This window comes from Anticarsia gemmatalis, chromosome 18, assembly GCF_050436995.1.
Source record: "Anticarsia gemmatalis isolate Benzon Research Colony breed Stoneville strain chromosome 18, ilAntGemm2 primary, whole genome shotgun sequence".
Lineage (NCBI taxonomy): Eukaryota > Metazoa > Arthropoda > Insecta > Lepidoptera > Erebidae > Anticarsia > Anticarsia gemmatalis.
This window is the reverse complement of record NC_134762.1, coordinates 2,651,797-2,675,279: the sequence shown is the minus strand read 5'-3', so window position 1 is coordinate 2,675,279 and position 23,483 is coordinate 2,651,797. Positions and strand designations below refer to the sequence as shown.

Genomic DNA, 23,483 nt, shown 5'->3' with positions numbered 1-23,483 from the left:
AAATACATACAAGTTGCCATCTGGAAAAAACCTATTAGCATCAATTCAACTGTCAATTGCAAATGAGTTTCCTAATAGTCTGCGCGGAGTGCGTAGGCGTGTGTAGTTCCCATTCCTAACTTGTGTAGGGAAAATCGTATTAGTGAGCTCACATTACCGTAGCCGTTACGATCGCTACTCGCTCGTGGACCCCAACCTTGACATTATTAATCGTTTTGCCGATTTTGGACCTTGGTAATTGTAGTAGATAAAACCTGGCTGTATGTTGTATGTAAGTTGAGTGCTGTATTTCACTTACCCCTGGTTTCTGAGGTACTATCGAACCAACTGATTCATGACCCATTTTGCCGATAATTCGCTTGACACCGTCAAAACAGTAAGAATTTCGTCTCTATCGTCAAAGTTGCACTTAGGACATTTTAAACATGCATACGACTGTGTTATGATGTATCTACGACTACATACAACTTTGACCTTTGTTATTACAGGGCGTAGATACGTTTTCGATAAATCACTCTTAATTTGAATGTAGAATGTAAATAGTCTAAACTCTTTTCACTACGTAAAAACCTATTTGTGTCAAATATCAAATAGCACGTCATTTAGAAATCTGTGAAACGATTAGGGTAACCACTATAGTCATTGCCCATCATACAGTGATTGCTAATGTTAAGGAATAATACGTTTATTTTAATTTCTAAAGTAACCAGTTCAAATTAATTGCGATATATGTCACTTTTAGAATATTGGTAACATTTTTAATTTCTAGAACTCATGTCCGACGTTTGTGTGACAGGTGTGTAGTTCGAAAAGAAAAAGTAAAAGTTTGTTGCAATATTTGTTAAGGATAACACATTTGAATTAACAGTATTCGCTAGTATTTCTGGTTTTTAAGTGTTTTATATTGAATTAATATAAAGTTATTGAAAGGACTGATGCTATTTCCGAAAGAATAATTAAATTGCGTTTATAATAGAGTTTATGTCAATGTTTTACTAAATAAAGATACTATTGACCAAAATTGTGTATCAATTCCTTAACCGGGTAATAACTATGCTGGTTACCCTATATTATTGAATTTTTATAGTTACATTATTTCCTATAATGGCTGAATAAACCATGCCCTGAGTGGGTATCGAACCCACTCCTGACGCGTCGCAGTCGTAACATCAACCCACTACGCCACGGAGCCTGTTGAAAACGGTAGCAAAGCATTATTGTATTGGCGCACAAAGATTTGTACAATAATGACAGATAACAAATTCATCACCAAGGAAACGAAGGTTCAAGCCAATTTCGACCTACGCGTATATAGACGCGTTTTAGAAAATGAGCACATGGTGGGTCATGATTCAGTTTGTTCGATAGTACATTTAGCGGCAGTTTATCTATTCAATAGCGTTACGCTCGCTTATTAGCGTCGCTCATACAAAAATAACGCTATTGAATAGATAAACTGCCGCTAAATGTACTCAGAAACCGGGGGTAAATGATATTTCGACGCAGTGCAAAATAATTTTGCATTTGGATTCCTATGTGACCCTTAGAGACTATTTCACGGTTTGTAAGTGTAAAGTTATAAGTATTTCGGATTCGCGTTGAATTACTATTTGATAGGGTGATCAATGAGAATAAACGGTCATAATTCCACCTGATAAGCTAGGCAATACTTGTTCATAAATGGTGTTCTCTGATTACTGATACTCGGGTTTCGGCGAAAAAATGCTAATATAATGATACTTGAGTCGATACATGTATATTTTAAGACCTACCTGACACGAAAGCCTTCGATAGCACAGGTGTTAAAATTCTTCTCTAGTCACATATTTGTAAAAAACTTTAAATCAATCATAAATTAATTAATTCTCGTAGTTTATCACACGATTTCAAACATCAACAAGCGTGATTTACGACGCATTAATATTCGACCACCAATGCCTTATTTCACACAAATCAACATGAATAAACATAAATTCTGTAACAGTCAATTCAAAATTCATTCGCACGTTTGGCAAAGTTGTTAATTTAGTACAAATTTCAATTAGGTTTCGACAAGACGTTCAAAGCTTACGCAACGTATTCAAATAGCTGGGAAGTTTCGAGTTACTTTGTAACACTGGGTTGAATACCGACGGTTTTAGCACCTGCTGAAATGACATGGGTTTATACTTAACGAATATATTTATTTGGCTTGCTTAGTGATGTGTTACGTAAGCAATATATTATTAGTTTGACTAATGTTAGTTTCTCCCGTCACGTCGTCTGTGACAAAAGACCATCTGATTATTTCTGAGAGAACATGCTGCCTATTAAACTCACGAAAAATTTACTTATTATTCTATTATTCTAGACTTATTATTCTAGTCTTTTTACTCAAGCATAACACCAAAATCAAAAATGGTTGACATCTAACTACAAGTGGACCTTTTATAAAGCTTATGAATGCAGGATAAAACTTATCCGATTGTCATGAAGATTGTAAACAATGGAATAGAGATAAACACAGAAAAATAATAAGAGGTGTTGATTAAATATTCGTCTTCTTTTTAATGTTTTGCGAGCTTTTGTGAGTTAATCATGATTATAATATATCAAGCCCTGACGTCTTTCTTATTCTGGAAAGAGACTTCCGTGGCAGTGGGATAGAAATGAGTTTAATCTGTTTAGATTTAATGTTATTGAAATAGCATCTCTGTCTTTTTAGGTATTTATATTTAGCTTACTTTTACAGTCGTCTAAAGGCATTTGACTCTACGACACAAATAAAACAGCTAGCGGTAAGTAGGCACAACTTAAACTTTACAATAAAAAACCTGTAGACAGCTTCGACACTAGTAAGTAAAACCAAAATGCCAAATCATAACGAAGACAGAATGTTCTTAAATGTTCGTATAACGTTCCTGTTCAAAGATATCCTTGCTATCCATCAGTAAGTTGTCTGACAAGTTAATCCCCGGCTCCGGTTATCTTTCGGACACAGTTGGTTAGTTCTTCCCTCCGGCCTCGCACTCTTTGTGTACTCACAATGGCGTCACATTGTCTGTGCCTCTGTGCTGTAACACGTGGCTGTTTGAACACGGATTTAGGAAGGAAGGAATAAATATGGTTGTATTTTCAGTTAAAAATTTAGTGTGGCGTATTTTTCTTTTTCTTGCCTAAGTAGCAATAGAAAAAAAACGAACTCGTGAACTATGAACACAAAAAAAATTACAAATATTATAAGTACCTGGTCTATTACTAAACATGTTGTCGAAACAAGCGTTGAAGATTCGTACATAGTCAATTATTCTTTCATGAGGTAACTTTTTCACTTCATGGGGAGGGGGGACAAAATAAATTTAACCTTATCATACTTTACTTACTTAACACTTTAAATAGCGATAACATAGAAGAAGTCCTTTAAAACATCATAAACCAGATTTTGATAACGCAGGCGTGATAATTTACGGCAGTAATAGCATTAGATATGTGTTGTATAAGTATAGGCCGTACATAAATACAATTTACCGATACAGATCTTATTGAATACGCTCACACGTTTCTCTGAACGACTCTCTAGGGAACTTTTATATTGATAAAGTTAATGCTTTGTAGATATTGTTCGGTACTGATCCTACCTACATCCTAAATAAATATTTTCACCTATAGGTACTGCTTATGGTTCTAGATCATTGGTATAGAAGACTTTTTCATAAAAGAGAATTTCGTACCTACGATGTGAATCCGTTTTACTCATAAATTTTAGAAATATATCTGAAGAAGATTCATTTGAAAAGACGTCATAGTTATGGTTTTACATATGTAGAGCGATTCTCTAAGTATCGAAACTGTTTAACTGTCCTGCTGTTTGCATTTTGATACATATGGGACCTAGAGGCTTACTCCAGACGAAGCAATTGAACGAAATACCACAGACGTTTGCAGACAAAAATAAAAACAAAAAACAATCAGTCGTCCGAATCTGTCAGAATAGTCGGGGCGTGCTCATGACGTGTCTCTTATCTCACATGGACACAGTCCCCTGTTCCCACCCCTATCTCACCCCCTACCCTCGTGTTGATGACGTCACTAGGTCTACCGCCTCGACCACTGCGCCGTATATATGCGATACTAGATGAGTTGCTGAGATTTCAATGTTAAACAGAGAGGGTTGAATCGTAGTGGACTTGCCCGATTACTGAGCATGATATGTATGAAAACCCAGTATTATGCCAACGCATGTTCGCTTCACTTCAAAGAAAAGTTCTTGGATACGTATTTATAATCCTGAAGGTATTTTAAATATACTAGTAAGTAAAGCTACATATATACGGTATATAATGCTGTGTAAGTCAACACATAAAATTACATCGCTTTCTATCGTAGCAATAGCATACGATTTCAAATGTATTTGACTACATTGGAACAGACATAACTAAATTGAAGCTCGTGTTAGTTCTATCTGGGATCTGCAAATGTGTTATTGGTGAATTTGCATACATATTACCCACCTATGTCTGTGAAGACCACATACAATCTCGGAAACTGGATAAATAGGAACTGTATAGATTTAGAGAATGTTGGCCTGATTACTTTGATTCGGGAGTACGGAAAACTGCATGAATTTGGACAGGAATAGAGTATTCTTGTAACTGATTTATTATTTTTAGAGGTTGGCGTTTTCCATGATACATGTAGTTACAAGTGTACGATGTAGTTTTTTTAAAACAAATTGAAGGTGCCTGCTGAGTAGACAAAGATATTGTTTTATTTTTAAGTTAACTACTATATAACTACTTCACTTCTCTGGCAATCTAGTAACTAGCTAAGCTCAAAACAGGAGTTTCAATTACAAGAAAAGACGTACAAAAACTTAAAGCTTTTGTTTACTACGAAACTGACGAAATACTTAAGTTAAATTAATTGTTATGATAGAACCAAAACTATAACTAATTACCACTAGGTATACAAGTTCGCTTTCCAGTATTAACTCCGGTTAAATACACGTCCTTCTCAGTATTTCTCCCGAGGCTTCTCCATACCGATATTGTTATTGTTCCTCTAATTAATATCCTTTATACAATAACCTTTGACACCTTAAGGTACCGCAATCAACTATTACCTACAACGAACTACTACTACTTACAAAGAACAATGAAACCAATAACTTTAGGTTCTTAGAACAATTGTTTAAGCTTCTGTTGTTTTGTTACTGTTCAAATTGGATATTTTGAAGTTGGATTTCAACGAAGAAATCGTTGAAAATAGTTCGGAAATGTTTCTGTCTTATTTTCATTGGAAAAGTTCTTGTTCCTACTATCTGGATATGTTACCGAACTCTGATACTACTGATATACCAAGAATTTCGTATTCTCTCATTTTTTATTACTTCGATCAACCATCATTATCTAGAAATACGTATTCTGCAATTGAATTCATCACCTCTGTTACCGACAAATCAATTTTAAAGTAAATCTCAAAATACATATAAGTATTAAAGAACTATAATATCGTACATATCTCTATCCCTGTCACTCGTTTTAAGTGTGAAAGAGACAAACATACACCAGTCGCACTTCTCACGGGAACTGTCTTCCTAAGTTAGCTAATACACGTGCAGTTTTATGGGTTTCATGCAGGGGAATGCAGCTGGACCAACATTAGTTGTAATGGCGCCTTGTTCGTGAGCCTTCCGCGTTCGACCGACTTTGTGTGCTTAGTTTGATATAAGTGTGAATGATTTATTATGTTCATGTAGTTTACAAAGATTTGTGGGTTTTTCTTATATGTAGCTATTACTTTACACTTTAAATTTGATACAATTAACTATGAAACACTTCTGCTCTAGAAACGTTTATTGTATAACTCTTATTAGAATCTAGCGGAATTCAAAATTTTGTTACAAAGTGTATCAAACCCATTTTATGTAGAGGTAATTGAATCTGTTAGTTCATCATTATACATAAGCCCGTGATAGTCATGTGATCATAGATAAGTAGTCATATAGCTACGAATTTAAGAACTTCATATTCTGAATAAACTACACTTTCAAATTCGGCATATGCAATATATTTATATACTTTCTAGTCACACACAACTGTCAGTTAATTGTAATTGAAACCTGAATTAATAGTTCCATTTCCTATTAGATATTAATAGGGTCTAGTAAACAAATAAAAAACTACAACAGGTGCAGAACAGATGAACGTAACTAGCAGATGTTAGAACTAGACAAAAAGGTTTAATAAAATCAACCACCTGTCTTAAATTCTCATTAATAGGTAAAGAATATTATTATTACATTGTTAACGACATATCACCTTATTTAGAACGTTTAATGTAGACGTATCTATTTGTAATTGACTCTAGTAATTGGACGACTCTATGTTATTATATTGTCTGTTCTTTGTAAATGTGTAAAATGTTCGCACACCTTTTCTTCAAATTATTTTCATCATTCTTTCGTTTGATCAGTTGGTTATTAGGTCCTAAGTTTAATGTAAGTCTTTGTACATGTCTGCTAAAACTTAATAACAACCCGGTCTTTCTGTTCGGAAGGCCCTCAGCTCAAACCTCATCTTTGGAATAATCGTGGCTAATGTTACTTAACACAAGAAACTTTTCGATCAGTGAGAGCAACGTGCTACGAACGATCATATTTGTAGTTCAATATAGAAAAATCTATGTGTAAGCACCCATTATAAGGTTTCTTTCTCTTTATATAGAACTGTACATATGCATATTTTTTCTTTTATAACTGGTTACATAAACAGAGTCGTTTACGTCAATATCTTCGCATCATAAAAACCTCTTATCTGCGTAGAATTCCTATAATTACCGTCGCATCTCCTCCATATAAGTCATTTTATAATAAGTAGTAGTAATCTATAAACATCAAGTACATAATAAGTCGATTGTAAGACTATTCTTACTGCAAATTCACAATTAACTAATACAATAGGCACTGTGTGAAACACACTAACACGCTAACTTGCATGAATCAAGTCTAACATTCAAGGTCGTGTTCTTACAAATTGATCTCTACACACGATAAAAACAACTCTATACTCAATTTCCTTTGACACAAAGTCGAAATTTGATTGATTTTTCTCTTAGTAAGTGTAATAATTAGTGGTTTTTCGCCATTTACAATTTTAAGATACCATTCGGTGTTTGCGCCTTCGATAGGTCGAGAGTCTTTTGCTATAAATGTCTGTGTGAAGCCTGTGGTTCGAGCCTTGAAGTTCTATTCAATTGTGCCTGTGGATGTGTGTGTTTGTTTATTTACCAAGGTGCTTACAATGAGTCGAAAAGTGTCTGGAGTGGTGCCAAACAGTCGATAGTTTGTTTTTATTTTGTTTCAATATCACCTATTCGGTAACATTTTTGCATATCTCGGAAAGTTTCAACGTTCCCAGTTTTATGGATAGAATTGATGTGAAATAGAAACATTACGTGAGATGAACACATTATGTGTAATTGAGAAAATCTCGGCGCGTCAATTTGCGGTGACCAAACCGTGTTTCTTGGGAATTTTGTATGATGCAATCATTTTGTCGGATCAAAACAGTTTCGACCTTAGAATAAAATAGAGGTTATAAACTATGCGAAAATCTTAATAAAAAAATAGGATATTGTAGCAAAAATCTGTGATCACAAAATCAATTAATACATACCTTGCAGAAAAAACATCTGTAGCAATTGAATGATAATAATTCTCCTTTAAAAATAAGTCTTAAAATGATTCAATACTCCATAAATCCATCTTACTTATATTCCAGTGTTGATGAAAATGAAATACCTCCGTTATTAGAAGTTCAGTGAACAATATTTGAAAACAATAAGCATTTATCCGATGAAACGTCCCCTCGGGACTTAAAATCGTTGACCCATTTTTCAACTTCTCCTTTGACTTTGCAAATTGTGTTATACATTTTCATTACGACTTATATCCAGTGACTTGTTACGAAAATAAAGTGTTTATAAATATTGTTCCCTTGAGATTGTAGAGTCTGTAAAGTTTATTTTTAAGACTTAACTTTGATGTAACTATTTTTGTGACATTTTACTTTGTCTCATGAGGATAGTTTCTTAGGTCCCGTGTAATATTCGCTCGAAATAAATGACTACTAACTTTAGCGACAGTTTATTTTTGAGTTAAACTCTAAAGTCTCTCGAAAAAGGACTCAAGAACTCAAAGGAACCTATAAAAGAACCGCAAAACTATAGCGTAAATACTATGGCTCAAAAATACGATGCCATATGTAAACAGTAGCAGAATCCTATTACAAAACATTGATGACATTATCCAAGCAAACAAAATAAGCAAACGCTAATGCTTTCCTCACGACTCATTGCAAAATCTATGCTAAATAGTCGAGTATACATAAATATTTGACGTCTGATGAATCAATATTACAATAGTCTAAGAAAATAGCACATCGAATTACAATCATCCTTCTCTTTTACTCTTCAGCTTAACTTCACAAAACAGAAAGAGATAGAAATAATCATATTCAAATGAGATCCTTAGTGTCACATTGATACAATGTTATTATAGCATCTGTATTGTATGCTATAATACAATATTTCGTATTGGAAGAGAAACGGTCATTATGTTGTCTTTGAAAACGATAACTGCTATTGACATTAGTATTATGATATTTGATACTACCGCCATTTCTCTTTGATAGACTCATACGTGTCATAATTTTCAATACGCTGTAGACTCTTCTATAATGAGGAAGCTTCCTATCGTGTCTATTGAAATAATTATAAATTACCGTACTAAGTGGCGTTCTATGTGATTGTCCTACTTCTATAGGAAAAAGGCGTGATATTATAAATGTATGTGTGAGAAATGATAATTTCGATTAAAACATTTAGGTGTATAAACTGATAGCCAAAGGTCACAATTCTGATTCTAGCCTAATGTTTTTTTAATATTCAAGTTCAACGAACTATACTAAAGAGTCTAGTGCTGCGATTCTTGAAATATCGAGATGAAATGGGTCTTTTAGCGTGTGCCAAAGTAATAAACATTAGTGACGGTCCGTCATCGCCACATCATATTCTCTCACTCATTAAGCGCCGTATTAAAATTCAAGGTTTCATTTTATCTTTGTCGTGTAAAGGTCCTTCTGATATTACGTCATTTTAAATATTTTTTTGTATTAACGTGGACGTAAATTCCGCAAAGACACCGTCACACGATCCTAAAGATATGATTTTTATTTCGATTACATTATTTTTCCTGTTAGTTTGAAGTTGCCAGTTGAAATATTCTATTCGGTTCTCTGCAAGGTAAAGATTTTTTTACATGATTTTAGATAAAATTATTTTCTACTAGCTGACCCAGCAAACGATGTCTTGCCATATAAATTTAAAGAAAAAAATATGGGGTATGAAAAATAGATGTTGGCCGATTCTCAGAATCGGTCAAGCCGTTTTGGAGTAGTACGGTAACTAACATAGTGACATGGAAATTTTATATGTAAGATTTTATTCTTAAGTCTTTTAAATTCTTGTTAAATACTATAATTTATACCATAATTTAGCCGGTACAGGTTTTTATTCATATCTATTATAAAATCTTCCACGTCGGTTTTCATTCAGCTTCTTTGCCACAAAAAGTTTGAATAAAAACGTTACCTTTGTATTCTTGTATCGGTATCTAATTATATTTGTAATTTATGATTTTATAGCTAATTTGGTTTTTCAATGAGTTTTTGTAGAAAAATATGCCTGAGTCTGTCGTAGATGGCACAAAACTAATTGGTATTTTATTCATAGTTAATTGAATATTGTTCGTGTGACAAAATTGATTCTTGCCAACTGCGTTGGGAATAAGATGTCTACGTTAAAGTCTTTAGTTATCGTTACGTATACATTTTCGAATGGTATTCATCTAGAATTATAGATTGACCCTTCAGTCGACAAAAATATAGTGTCGTGAGCACGTTCTGATTTGTCGAGTATAGCCGACCGTAGTGGTCAAAGGGTTAAGAACGTAGTCGTATCCACGTTAAAGTCTTCGCTTATCGTTACGTATACATTTTCGACTAACATCTAGAATTATAGATTTTCTCAGCACATGCCCTTAGAACCGTAGGCGTAACGTAGAAATATTAACAACCAAATATTTCCATCTACAAAATAAAAACAATCTATCACAACTCCAGAATTCTTAGAACAAAAAAGAAACAATCACATAGTTCCACCTGATCATTGTGAAGTGATCCGGCGCGAGTGTTTACCAATTACCATACGTGTGAGTCGCCAGTGATCGGCGCGTGCGCATCGCGCCATGACTCGGTGCAGGAGGAACCGGTGTAAGGGGAAAATGCACCATGTCCTGCAATATGTTAGGTAATGTAATTAAGTTTTGTGATTTTTAAGGTGTCCGATTTTTTGAACTGATTTGTTTTTTTTTGTAAGTGAAAGTGTGTTACAGTTTAAAAACGGTTAATTTTTTTTTTGGTTTCCCATTTTTTTGAAGTGATTTGTTTAATTTCTTGTAAGTGAAATCGTGTTCTTATATTTTTAAAAGGGTGTTTCTGCGTAGTAATGTAGTGATAAGGTGTATGATTCGCGTTCGTGATTTTTGCTAGAGTATTTCTTTAAATACGTTTTCAAGTATTAACGAAGAGGGGAAGGGGGGGTATTTTTGGTGGTGTTGTGTTAAGGATTATTTTCACACGTAATTTTCAGTTTTATAAACGTGTTTTCTACGGCGTTACAATGTCTGGCGGGTATCGGCTGAGTGTCGTGCTATTTATATGCAACCGTGATATCATTTCTTAAATACTCATGTTTATTTTTGTAATTACTACTTTTGTGAATCACGTGCTATAATATTGAGAGCGGTGAATATAAAACGGATGACCTATTTGTTATTAATAGGGATGTCAAATCTCTTAGTGTTGGATCTTAAAATATGAAACTGCTCAATATTTGGAAATAGATCTTCAAGATCTAATAATATTTCGGAAACTAATATTTCGGTGTTACAGCTGTTTTTTGGCCTTGAACTTCTCCAAATTTTAAAATGAATTTCCATTATTCTGAACAGAGCAATTTTGGGTATCTTCTTAGTTCGAAGGTAACGTTTGGATAGCAACTCAGGGACATAACTTAAAATGGTTTTTACCTTCAATTGAACTCCGGCTAGAAAGTGTCAGAACCACCGTAGAATAATTGTTGTAAAGATTGTTTCAATCTTAAAATCTACTCTTTACATGTAACCACGAAAAACCAAACCATACATTAACCTTTCACACTATATATAGTAACTACAACACATGTATCAATATTCCTATTATAATTAAATCAAGCGGCATCGCAAGGTGCTGTTCAACCTTGCACCTGACATTCACAATTAAGTCATCGCGAGCTACATATGTACTGTACTGTACATATGTTGTACGCAGTACGTCATCACGCTAATTGTGTTAGTGCACTCGCGTTTGTTAACGTGCCTTTATAATAAGGCGGCTTGGGTTTGTTTAATTGCGAGATGTGATTGGTGTAAGGAATCTTGTGCAGATTTTTAGAAGAAAGTGTTCTGGATTTGGTCTTTTCTTTTTCTTGTGTGGAGAAATAGAGGTTAAAAGTTCTTCTTAGCGTGTCGATGGCAAACAAATTATAGTATATTATTAAAGCTTACAATAGTGTGTGACACTTTCTGTCTTGTTATATACTGCCAGCCCAGTATTCAGCTACGTGTACGGCGTTTTCTGGGTTAAAAGTCACAAAAACATTTGATTTTTTGGTATATAATATACCTAATTTGGATTGGGCTTGTTTGGACGCCTTTTATAATAGACAGAGAATAATTTATTGGTTTCGTATTTTAGTAGACTTATTAATCTGTCCATTCCCAGCTGAAGTCTCAACACTTAACACACTACCGACTATTGTTTTCTTTCATATGGCTTTCGATATGTACTTCCCATAAGGATAGGCAGAGACCAGAGAACGTCACTTAGTACGATCCTTACAAACCTCCTTTCCGTCATTCACATCCATACATCTTGTCATACATGACCGCCGGTTTCGAGTACTATGCCTTCCTTTTCTTTACGCCTTCATTTTTACAAAAAGTCGTTAAGACTCATTTATCCAAATCACAGCAGAGATTTGATCAGAATCATCTGATTGGATGTACACACCTTCAGACGGTCGCAATTCAACTAGATAGCATCTAAGTGGGTAGTTAACTCGATTGCTTGTTACAGCAGCCCGTTTAGTACGGATTTAAACGTGTTAAGACGCCTACTACATTAAACAGATGTATTTACTCGTACCACGTACATAGTTTACATTCTAAGAGGAATTTTCTACGTCTTTTGTTGTTTGAGCAGAAATTATTTTCGGTCGTTGTTCTCACCTGTTATTAAAATTTGAGACCAATGTTGCCTTCATCAGCTGTTAAATCAGTTTCTATCTAAGATTTCTTTTAAGGAAATATTTAGTTCTTGTTATGACATAAGATCTGCAAATACATACCTACGTATACTTATCTAACTTAATTCGTTAAGGGATAATGAATTAAGTTAGATTCTTTTGATTGATGATGTCCAATTTTATGACACAGTACGAATTGAGTCGGAAAATTGTTTGAAATTAATATAGCTACAATATTTCTAACTACGGAAAGGTATTCTAGGCGTATTTTACCGGAAACTAAACTCTAGTATAATTAACTAGAGACCTACGTCTAAAATAAAGGAAACTTCTAATAATGACTTTTTAATTTGCTCATTATAATAAAGTACCTAATAAAATACCTAAGCTAATTTACCTTGTACAGATTTATGATGACATAATCTCCTCACCTTGGATCGCGTTGGACAAACATGCTCATCTTAACGGCATATTGTATTGTGTGTATTATACTTAAGTCATCTCGAGATACTTCTACTGTCACTGATAGATAAGGAATGTTTTTTATATAGTCATCATGGTTATAGTCACCTCATTTTGAAAAGATATTTGTAATTGTGTGATCATTATTATCTTACGTAGCCTGATTCTACGCATTGCGGAGAGTAGGCCTCTTTTTTATCTTTATTGTGTGATTATGAGATAATTAGAATACAAAAAAGTATGAATAAACAGTTGTCTAAACAAGTGTTTTGTCATGTTTTACCATGAAAAGGTGTTTTATATTAGGCTTATAGGTATACTTTTTATACACACTTACTGAAAACCACCAACGATCTAATAAATGACGGCGGCAAGTGTTGTTTAACTTTCGTTTGCCGACCTGTGAGACAAAATTGTAAAATTTATTTAAAAAAAGAAGACTTTTGCTTCGATTGCATCTTATACTCCACAAACATCATTCGTATGACGATATTTAAAATTTCGTTTAAAAAAATCACTTTGAACAATTAGCTTGTCATCCTCTACAGCGTAAATTCCTCGTGTTCTCTCATTCACACTTAACACAGATCACACACAAACAAGCAAATAATATATTCAATCACCATATAATACCATGAGATTGATTTTAATTTCAAATGCACATACCATCGCGATGAGGCAACGAAGGTTACGTAAACCTTCGCTGTTAAGAATAATATATGCTATTACATATTTATTTATATGAAAAACTAACTCATGGCCTGTGATTTTGTCCGCATGTAAAAAAAACAAAGGTAAAATTGATAATATTCTATGTGGCGCGTCGTTTCATTTTATGTACCAGAATATAGCAAAAAGTAGCTATGTAGAAGACAAATAATAAAAATGCTACGATCTAATTTGCTTCGTAGCACTTATTTCTCGCACCGAGCTTAGTTTTAGTGGAAACGGTCGCGTCGTTTTATAGCAAAGGTATTACATTCTCGCAGCATAGCTTTATAGCACATTTTTTTTATTATTCTGGTGGAAAGGCAAGCTAACTGTCGCGTACTATGAACGATACAAGTCATAAACTATCTGTGTACCAAATTTCATCAAAATCCATTCAGTGATTACACGTGAAAGAGAAATTAAACATATTAATGCAAACATCCAAACAAACTTTCATTTATTTCATAGGATGTCCCGTGGTTGTAATTATGCTGTCATTATGACTGCCATTAGTTTCTTGTTGGTAAGGTCAAGGGCGCAGAGGTTAACTATACGCTGTACAGGTGGATTGACGTGTTTATTTATTGCTATACTTTGTGGATTATGTTCTTGGGTACGCTTTTAATGAACATCAATATGTATAAAACTCTTTCGTTACTGACTGACTGATGGACAACGCACCGTCGAAACTACTGAGCGTAAATAGTTGACATTTGGTGTGAAGATTCCTTAGGGAGGGTAGAGTAGCAATACAGGAGCATTTCTTGAAATTTCACGCGGGCGAAAGCTGCGGGCGGAATGTATATCTGAAAACCCTTTTGCTATTATTATTGTATACTAGTAACAATAACTTTAAGGCCGATACACTGACGGCCTCTACTGTCGTAGTATTATTGATATACTACGACAGGCCATCAGTGTATCGTTATACCCTCGAGCCCCTAAATTAATCTTAAGACCTTTCTCATCTGCATCTTTTTCAATAAGACTACGAAATCTATATATTAATAATTAACTAAGTTATATTAATATATTCCCCGGCGTGTTCGTTATACATTACGTTTTTCTGCTTCGCCATCTTACAGTGAATAACGCACCTTGGCATAATGACAGTGATGGATACCCTCGGGGAACTGTCCGGGATTCCTTACACGCGCTTAATAAATGCTAAGGAACCCAAGATACACCTTCCTACGCTTGATTATTTATATTTCTTTCTTTTGTAAAAGTCCTTCTATATTTTACTGTTACGCATATTTCCTTATATCTTTCAATGTAATAAGATCAGCTAAGGCCGGTCAATGTTTAGAATTCGTTCTCTTTCGTTAAGGAGCCGTATATGTCAAGAAATTTTCTCCCTATGCTTTACATTAGCAGCAAAGTAATCTATTGATGTCCAAAATAAAATTATTTGTTGATTTTGACTGTATGAAACAGGTTAGCAAAATTTTTTTTTAAGTCCAGTCAAGAGCCTACGTTTTGGCAGTATTTGGTACTTGTATTGGACCACCAACCTTTATGAGAAAGGTAAACAAAATTTATTGTCAGGTCCCAGGTCCAGTCAAAAGTCTACGTTTTGGTAGTATTTGGTACTTATAATGGACCCCAAACCTTTACACAAGGAAAAGATGAAACAATTTACTCTGATACCTATTTTGTATTGTCTACAGAGGGGCGGTGTGTGAGTGTCGCACCGCCATGTCACACCACAGCGACGAACAGGCGCTGCTGACAGTCGCCTCTGACTCGTTCTGGGAGCCTGGTAACTACAAACGCACGACCAGACGAGTGGATGATGGCCACAGACTATGCGGGGAGCTCCAAGCCCTGGTGCAGGAGAGGGCAGACATAGAAAAGACATACGCGAAGAGCTTGCGGGGGTGGGCGAAGAAATGGAACGACCTTATTGAGAAAGGTAAGTCTTTTGTCTACTCCTTGTGTATTCTGATTGCCTGGTAGTTCAAATCATGTGACGTGAATTTCGTTGATGAAGTTTATTGACAGTGTCCGGGAATGAAAAGCCAATATTTTCCTTGTATTTTTTAAGTCTGAATTGGTAAAAATAAAGTTAAGTAAAATTTCAGATTGGACAAGATATAATTATCCGTTGAGGAAAACAATTATAATTGTATCCAGGATAACAGTAATTATTTAACAATCTGTTACGTTACAATTGACATACAAATTATTATTTTCCTTTCAAACAAAAAATGTAGTTTCGTACTTAAATAGCTCAGGTTTCGTTAATAATTTATGTACCTACATACCAATCATTTAAAAGGTCATTCGTAAAAGTAGTGATTGTAATAATTCCATACACTTTCCATCAAAAACTCAGTTCCCTACAAAAACATTATTCAAGCAGAAATATTAATGTGCTAAGCATTAATTGTCGCGATAAGCACCGATACACAATCAATCTCTCTCGTATCGTCCTAATGTACCAAATGAAAATGTTCCATTGTGTTTTTGTTCGAGCCAAATAACAGGACTGTATCAATATCCCGGCTATTGTTGTAAAAGATAATTGTATAATATCTGTATTTACAACTGCGCATTGTGGATTGTTGATTTTTTGTGCTTTACTCGTCATTGTTCTGAATTTAACTTGACTGTTTAACCTGGGTTTTATTTACGGTAACATATAACCCTAGAAATATAATATTAAAACATTAGAAAGGGTTTTATGTTGTATTTTTCTATCTACTTAGGGTGAAAAATTCACATGCAAACGTTTATGGCCTGATCGCCAATGAAAAAACTGTTGTCTTATTGACAATGTCATATTTTGATGGAATAAACATATTTCTTCCAAGGTTACTCCATGCCATGACTATATTCATAATGACAATAGAATTTTTACATACGTATCAAATTGCCAAATACTTTATATATTGAAATCTGTGTGATATAAACAAACTAGTATTAGAAGTATTTTAACTGGTAAATAAACTAATAAGCGAAATTATTAAAGGCTAGACTTTACTGTCCTCGTAAAGCTAAACCACCTAGCTTTAATTAGACAACAGCAACCCCAGGCTGAGCTAATTAAACCGTCACAAGGTTTTAGTAAACAAGCGAGCGCGATCGATATGTCGTTACTTTAAATCTTTTGTAGCATTGCTAAGTTTACGGTAATTACACTAATTAGACCAGAAATGCATGACTGTAGTTTAGTTAAGAACACCAATCTGTTGTTGTTTGTGTTGCTGTATTTATCTGGGCTATTCCATAGCTATTTCTGGCTAGTCTATTTGGGCAATTGGCCCTATGGATATATGAGGATCTATTTAATAGAGACTTTCTCTAAATCTTACTTAAGAGTTCTATAGCAGCTTCCTTGCGTTGATAGCATCGTGATTTGAAATTAATTAATTATATATTAGGCTTTGATTTGATCTTCAATTTTCAGTATTAAGAAGTGTTCGATCTTCTATTATCTTCGATGATGGATCAAGCATGAACGACCATTATCAAATTTATCAATTATGACTATTGTATGACAACTATCGTGTTAAATGACTCGATGCACCAGTACATTGCTTCTTTATTTTCTTTTGGTTACTATTTAATACCTGTTTTTATAATTTCAAATAGAATGTTGCAGTCGCCCCTCAGACTCTGGCCCTTTGAGTCCGAGTGATCTTTATCTCCATATTTAAAAAAAAACAGGTTCTGCAATATAACTCCGGCTTGCTCCCCTTTTATAAAACTTAAAAGCATTTAATATCAAAGCCATTCTCAACTAACTGTTCATCCATAAATTCCTAAAGTAGTCCATACAATTATGTATTGCACGGTGACACAGTCACAATGCCGTGGGAATGTTCTCTCTTCGTGTGAAATACAACCGATACACATTCCACGACGACTATCAGCTTTTATATAACACTGTATATAGATCATATCTACAGACATTACCAGATCCATAGGGACCCTTAACAATCACTCCAGACTCTGGACAAATCCTGTATCATAACAGGTCCATGGGGACCCTCGACGATCACACCAGACTGTAAACAAATCCCCTAGCTTCGTAAAATAAAAATATTTGATACAATTATACAAGATACTGGACAAATCCCTCAGCATTGTACATTGTACAATTCAGGGTAATTATATGTTTTTGATGAGATGTAAAGATGTGAATAAAGCAGGGGAAGTTTGTAGTATCGTAGCTAGTGGTGTTCTTTGGTCTCTTACTCTCCCATGGGAAAAAGGCGTGGTTTTATGTAGTTATGATATGTTTATTTTTTACAAGAAAGAGTATGCAATAATACGAGGGTGTTCATAAATAAGTTGTTATGTGTTGACGTATTAACGGACGAATTATCCCCAACTAGCAACTAGTTACAATTAATGGTGTGTTTTGTGCTAATGTACGGCACATTGTGGCCTAATCCATTATAAACCCTCTGGGATAAACGCTTTATATGCTTGCATTATAATTTAACATGAATATGTACGAAGAGGGAGCAACGCCTTTGGTAATGTAACCAATGCGTAGAAGAGCCTTTTTGTCAAGGCTTTATCTTAGATGGGTCACTGATTGTCAGAGCATTTCGCGCATATACACATCGTAGGGTACTTTTTTGTTTGAATAGCCGTCGTTTAATAAAAGTTTGTACCAACTCTCAAAAACCAGAAGTACTAGGTACATTTTTATTATATTGGCTCTTACTGCAGACTATAAAATTAGTGAGAATAGTTAAACATAACTCTCGATACATACACCCTAAAGACAGTTTCAAAGCTAGAGGAACTATTAACATCGAGATCTTAGTGATCAGCATTGTAGATCGCCTATCCATACTAACAGTTGTTGTCATATTACGCATATAATAAAGCTTCAATTTATACAGAACCCTACCTAAGAAGCACGAAAGGTTCTTTAAACCGGATATTTATTCATGTATTCCTCATTGATTAATCAAAGGACTCAAGATGTCGACGTTATGACATGAATGCGTAATGTTCGCATCAAAAGCTGAGCAATATGATTCTTCATTATGAATGTTCTTTTATAATTAAATTGATATTGGTTCCTTTAGAGATCATACGCCTATAAAATCACATATTCTTGCTATATGCGGTAGGATAGAGAACAGAGAACGTTTAGTGATTTAAAACAAAAAAAGGTATTTTTCAGACATCGCTTTTCTAAATTTTAATGAAACGGCGAATTGTTTTATTAATTGTGCTTATTCTCTTGCAAGACGAACATAAAATCAGTATTTTTCCCAAAGACGAAGGCAAGAACTCAATGATCACCATTTGCTATCATCTCTGCAAACTTCCTTTGCTTTATTCACATTTGTATCTCGCTGGTAACAATTACTACGTTCTATTACAATAAAATACGTTATTAAAAGTCGTGGCAATAAGCTAGGTATAATATATGTAAACTTACTAGACTAGACTTACTTTACCAAGCGTTAAGCAATTTCAAAAGACAAAAATATGCTCATGTAATTTCTTCGAAAAGATTTTAAATGAAACTGTTCATGCAGCGTTATTAATTGGGAAACAAAGGAAAAAAGGGGTTGTTGTCCAACTGGTTAAACTGGGCATTACGCCACTAGAATGTAAATTTACTGTTATTTGTTTACCTTTAAAATGTACTTATAAATATGAATCGTATTTTGTCTGCCAAATGTAGTTCTGAATGGAGCTGCAGCGCCAATTCTTACTAGATAAGTATTTGAATGGCATATTTTAGATTCTAGTAAAATAGAGTGGGATTTGAATAAGGACATTGACCTTTTTAGTATGTCTGTGTCTTATGGGTTCATCTGAGAATTATTTTAACCTCAAGCTAGTATTTTTAACTCTTAAGTTATGCAATATAATTTAAATTTTGTTCCAAAATCGAAGTTGAGTATTCGTCTTTTTTAAGGAGCTAGTTATAGTATAAACTTCAGCCAGCTCATTTTATCAATATTTAGAATACATCAGCGTAACCAATAAGAAAAAAAACTTAGTACTTACACTAGTGTAACCAAGAGTCGATTGCTGTTATTTTCTAATAATGGACTGATAACTCAGTACAAATATTACATCGCGGTCCATACATTTTGCATGAACGAATAAAATTTTAGCCAAAAAACATTTGCTGCAATATTAATCTTAGAAATTCCGTAAATCCTTAGGGGATGATCAAGAACCACATTTTCTTAAGACTGGTTGACGCTACACGCCTGAATATTTAATTTTCAATTCCACCCGGCGAATGTGTGTAATGCTTGTTTCAAACTTTCGGTTCAAAGAGTCTTACTTCGGAGGTAAGGACCTGTTGATGGGAGTGCTTTTTCCATTACCTATTTATTTTGTAATTCACCACTTTGCTACATATTTATCCTTTTTTAGATGTTGTTTTTTTTAAGATATCTACCGCTCTAAGAGTTGCTCTTGTGTCGGACTTCTACTAACATACAGACAAGGGACACAAAATACAAGTGGTACTTAGTGCAGTCTTGTGACAAGTCTTATGTATTGCAGCCCTAAAAGTTACGTTCAGTATCTATCGAATCACTACAGGAACTCTTGTCCATGTAAGAATTTAAACCGGTATTTCACGCTTTAGCTATATAAACTTTGTAGATTTGACAATCAAGAACTGTTATCAAACTTCCTAATGATATTTCATCATATTTTCCGCACGTAATAATACAATGTTTTTGTGTCTTACATAAACTCAGTACTATCACTTTTGCGATTGAATCGCAGTAAATGTCCAAGCTCCAGCACTATATTACAGTAGTCATAGCATTAGTTATCTATTTATACGACTTCTCTGCCGATACAAGTGTTGCGGTACTCGTAATCTTATTAGGAGTTGTAAACTGTACAGCCCAGGATCTAAGCAATATCAATAGAATGTTTTACGCTTATGGCAGCTCCAGACTTGTGCCGTACATGCTATAAAGAATTGTGCCCATAGGTCTCAGTTTGAGGAGCATTCCTCTCTCAGTGCCAATGTTTAGATCATATGGTTTATCACCTTAACTATTCTATTTTCCTAAAGCTTGCTTAATTTTTACGGCATCTACGCTGGCAGCAACACCGCAGATGTAAAAATTAAGTGCTGTAAGAAAAGACTCCCTCTTTGAACGCCGCTTATTCTTCTCGACAGCCATCTAACACTCGCATTCACGCCAATCCGCGTCCGTTCAAGGCGGTAGTGTGAAGTCACCATTTGAAATATATTCAGGCTATGGTGAGGTTTGCCATAGTTGGGAATATTCGTCGTTGTAAACGGCACGTACGATACCGGTTCCATGGTAAGAAGTGGACCGTGTTCCGTATACCCTGGACTTCGTAACGTAATTGTGTGGCATTCTCTCACTAAAAGTACAATTGTCATCTATTGAGATATTATATAATTTACAAGTTTAACTCAACAATTAAAATAAAAAAGTACCCTTAAGTTTGTCAATAAAAAAATAACGAACGAATGGCAAATTTATCCCGAAATTTAAAATTACTCTTTTTCTTTTTCTTGTTCATTCGGGTTCCGTAAGACTATTGCACTAGTTTTCACACACGGTCTTTACTTAGTAGAACTAGCAGGCACGTAGCATACCGTTTAAATATGAGGAAACGGACCGTTTAGCGGAGGTTAGAGGTTATGACGTTTGCAGTGTAAACGTATGGCTACATTAGAAAAGCAATGGCTACCTTAAAGTCTGTACACATTCGTTTTGATTTATGGAAAACGTGGAAATGTTGAAGTGTTAGTAAAACTATGAGGAAGTTTGTATTTTGTGTTTTCACAAAACTTTTCGCTCTAATAGAACTATGCATTTTGTTTGTCTGTAGTCCCGCATCAAAAATAATTTAGTAAGACGTGCCGTTTAAAAGGGAATTAGACCTTAAATAGATTTCGTATTACGCAGGCTTATTTTAACAAACAGAAATATATACATTTGTCAACATATCGTATATTACATTCTTTTAACAAAACATTTAATAAAATAGACATATTTTTTTCTAAAGTTGTATATTATATTATTATAATAATAAAAAATATGTTGCACAAGACGCATGACGCAGGTTTACACGCGTTTTACTGTTATAACTGGAACGCTGACTTTGCGAGACGTGGAAACCGCTAACACGAATTCTTTGAAAACGTTTGAAGTTTAAGCACATGTGCAAAAATAGATTTAGTTAAAGTAACATTACTTTTCTTGTAATATTTGTTGTTAGGCTCTGTATCAGTGATATAGTGCAAAACTACCTATTACCGAACGATCACGTGGTAATTTAATCATAATCTACAAAATTCAAATATAATTCAGAATGAGGATCTACATAGTTTCAATATTATAGAATGCAATATGTAACTATCACGCATATCGATTCGCAATCTCAATTTATTTCACTGATAATAGTAAGTAGGCACTAAAAGAAGAGAAAAAACTAAATTCAAATATTTTACCTCAGATTCCATTATCAGCAAAGTATTAGTGCCATGGCCTTGACTCAATATTGCATCCCCGATACCATAATCTTATTCGTATCGCTTATCACACTTTTTATTACAAATAAATGCATAAAGACCTTGTTCTCGATATCGCGATAATAATTTCCAAAGCATTCTTTAATACTTGCACAATTGTTCTGAATATAGAAAAATTGATTAACAAATTGATTATTATAATTATTCGATTCAGTTGGATCGATAGCTGATTTATCGATTAATGATTAAACACTTGATAATTTAGCTTAACACTCGTTTATTCTTGTGGCTTTGGTTGTGTACCTAAATGTCAATGTCAGTCAAACTCATACAGTATTTAATTCCATCTGAATGTATGTAAAGCCTTTCCAATGATAAAATAGTTATTGCTGCGTCAAGACAGATAATATTTAAACAAAACCTTGCATGCTTAAGAGTTCTTTGAAACTGATTTAGTAGGAATACAAAACCTCAACGTTCACTTAGCTGGCGTGGTGGACTTGCGGTCTAAGCACTATCATTTTAGGGAGAGCCCCTTGTCCAGTAGAGGGACAACAATGGATACGAATTAAAATGCGTGCACAAACAAATAGACACGCAGATAATAATTGTAGTATTAATGATTTATTATCAATATAACCTATTTCTTGATAGTAATCTTAAACAGTAGTCATTAATTATAAGATCGTGATCGTATTACTAAAGAAATCAATCTAACAAACTTGCTGCTTTACATGCTACTACATTATCGAACGAAAACAAAATTTTCTTTATTGTGCAATCGAATGTATCATGAATAAGTTATTTATAATGAAATGGAAAGTTTGGTCAGAATTTCAAGGATCGGTAGCACGATCGTGTATTCGAATCACGGACGAAAATTGGTCGATTGAAACGCGTGCGCAATGTAACGTGCCGAGAGTGTTGCTTAGGGTTTGTGCACATTTTAACTTGGTATAAACATCGCTACGAATTGTACGAAGGCTGTTGAAGTTTGTTTATACTCTGGCATGGTACTTTGACTAATCATTATACCTCAACAAATTGTAATATTGACCGATTGATGATATACATAGTTTCTTCGGCTTATGCCCGGTTTCTGATGTCTATTTAGCGGTAGTTCATCTATTCAAACTGTCATGTTTATATCAGCTTAAACGCTATTGAATAGATAAACCACCGCTAAATAGACCTCAGAAACCGGGCATTAGTGTGTAGTAAGGTCGTTATTGACTTTGTTTCTACTCGAAAACAGGAGTTTTTAGTAAAACTAGTGATAATTAAAAGTCCTATCCAGTCTGTCAGTACGTCCAAATGTGAACAAACCTTAACACATCTCATTGGCCGTTTTAAATATCGAAAGTGTCGCGATTGGCGCTATTGAATTTAGAATGGTATGCGAATGGGTCATCGAGTCGGTGCAGCGTTACGTCACAGTCAATCTTGTTGTTATGAAATGCACTTG

At 34.3% G+C, this 23,483-nt stretch overlaps 1 protein-coding gene across 8 annotated transcripts in view; it reads left to right on the top strand.

Annotated features, from left to right (window-relative positions):
* Synd (protein kinase C and casein kinase substrate in neurons protein Synd) overlaps positions 1 to 23,483 on the top strand; it is a 145,265-nt gene that overhangs the window by 50,239 nt on the left and 71,543 nt on the right. For 3 of the 8 annotated variants that reach the window (XM_076126270.1, XM_076126273.1, XM_076126271.1), the window contains exon 3: positions 15,228 to 15,472. In XM_076126270.1, coding sequence (XP_075982385.1) covers positions 15,256 to 15,472 — 217 coding nt within the window. In that variant the 5' untranslated portion in view covers positions 15,228 to 15,255. Of the gene's footprint in view, positions 1 to 10,197; positions 10,348 to 15,227; positions 15,473 to 23,483 lie in introns of those variants that run through there. The other 5 variants (XM_076126268.1, XM_076126269.1, XM_076126276.1 and 2 more) reach the window with 5 other exon arrangements.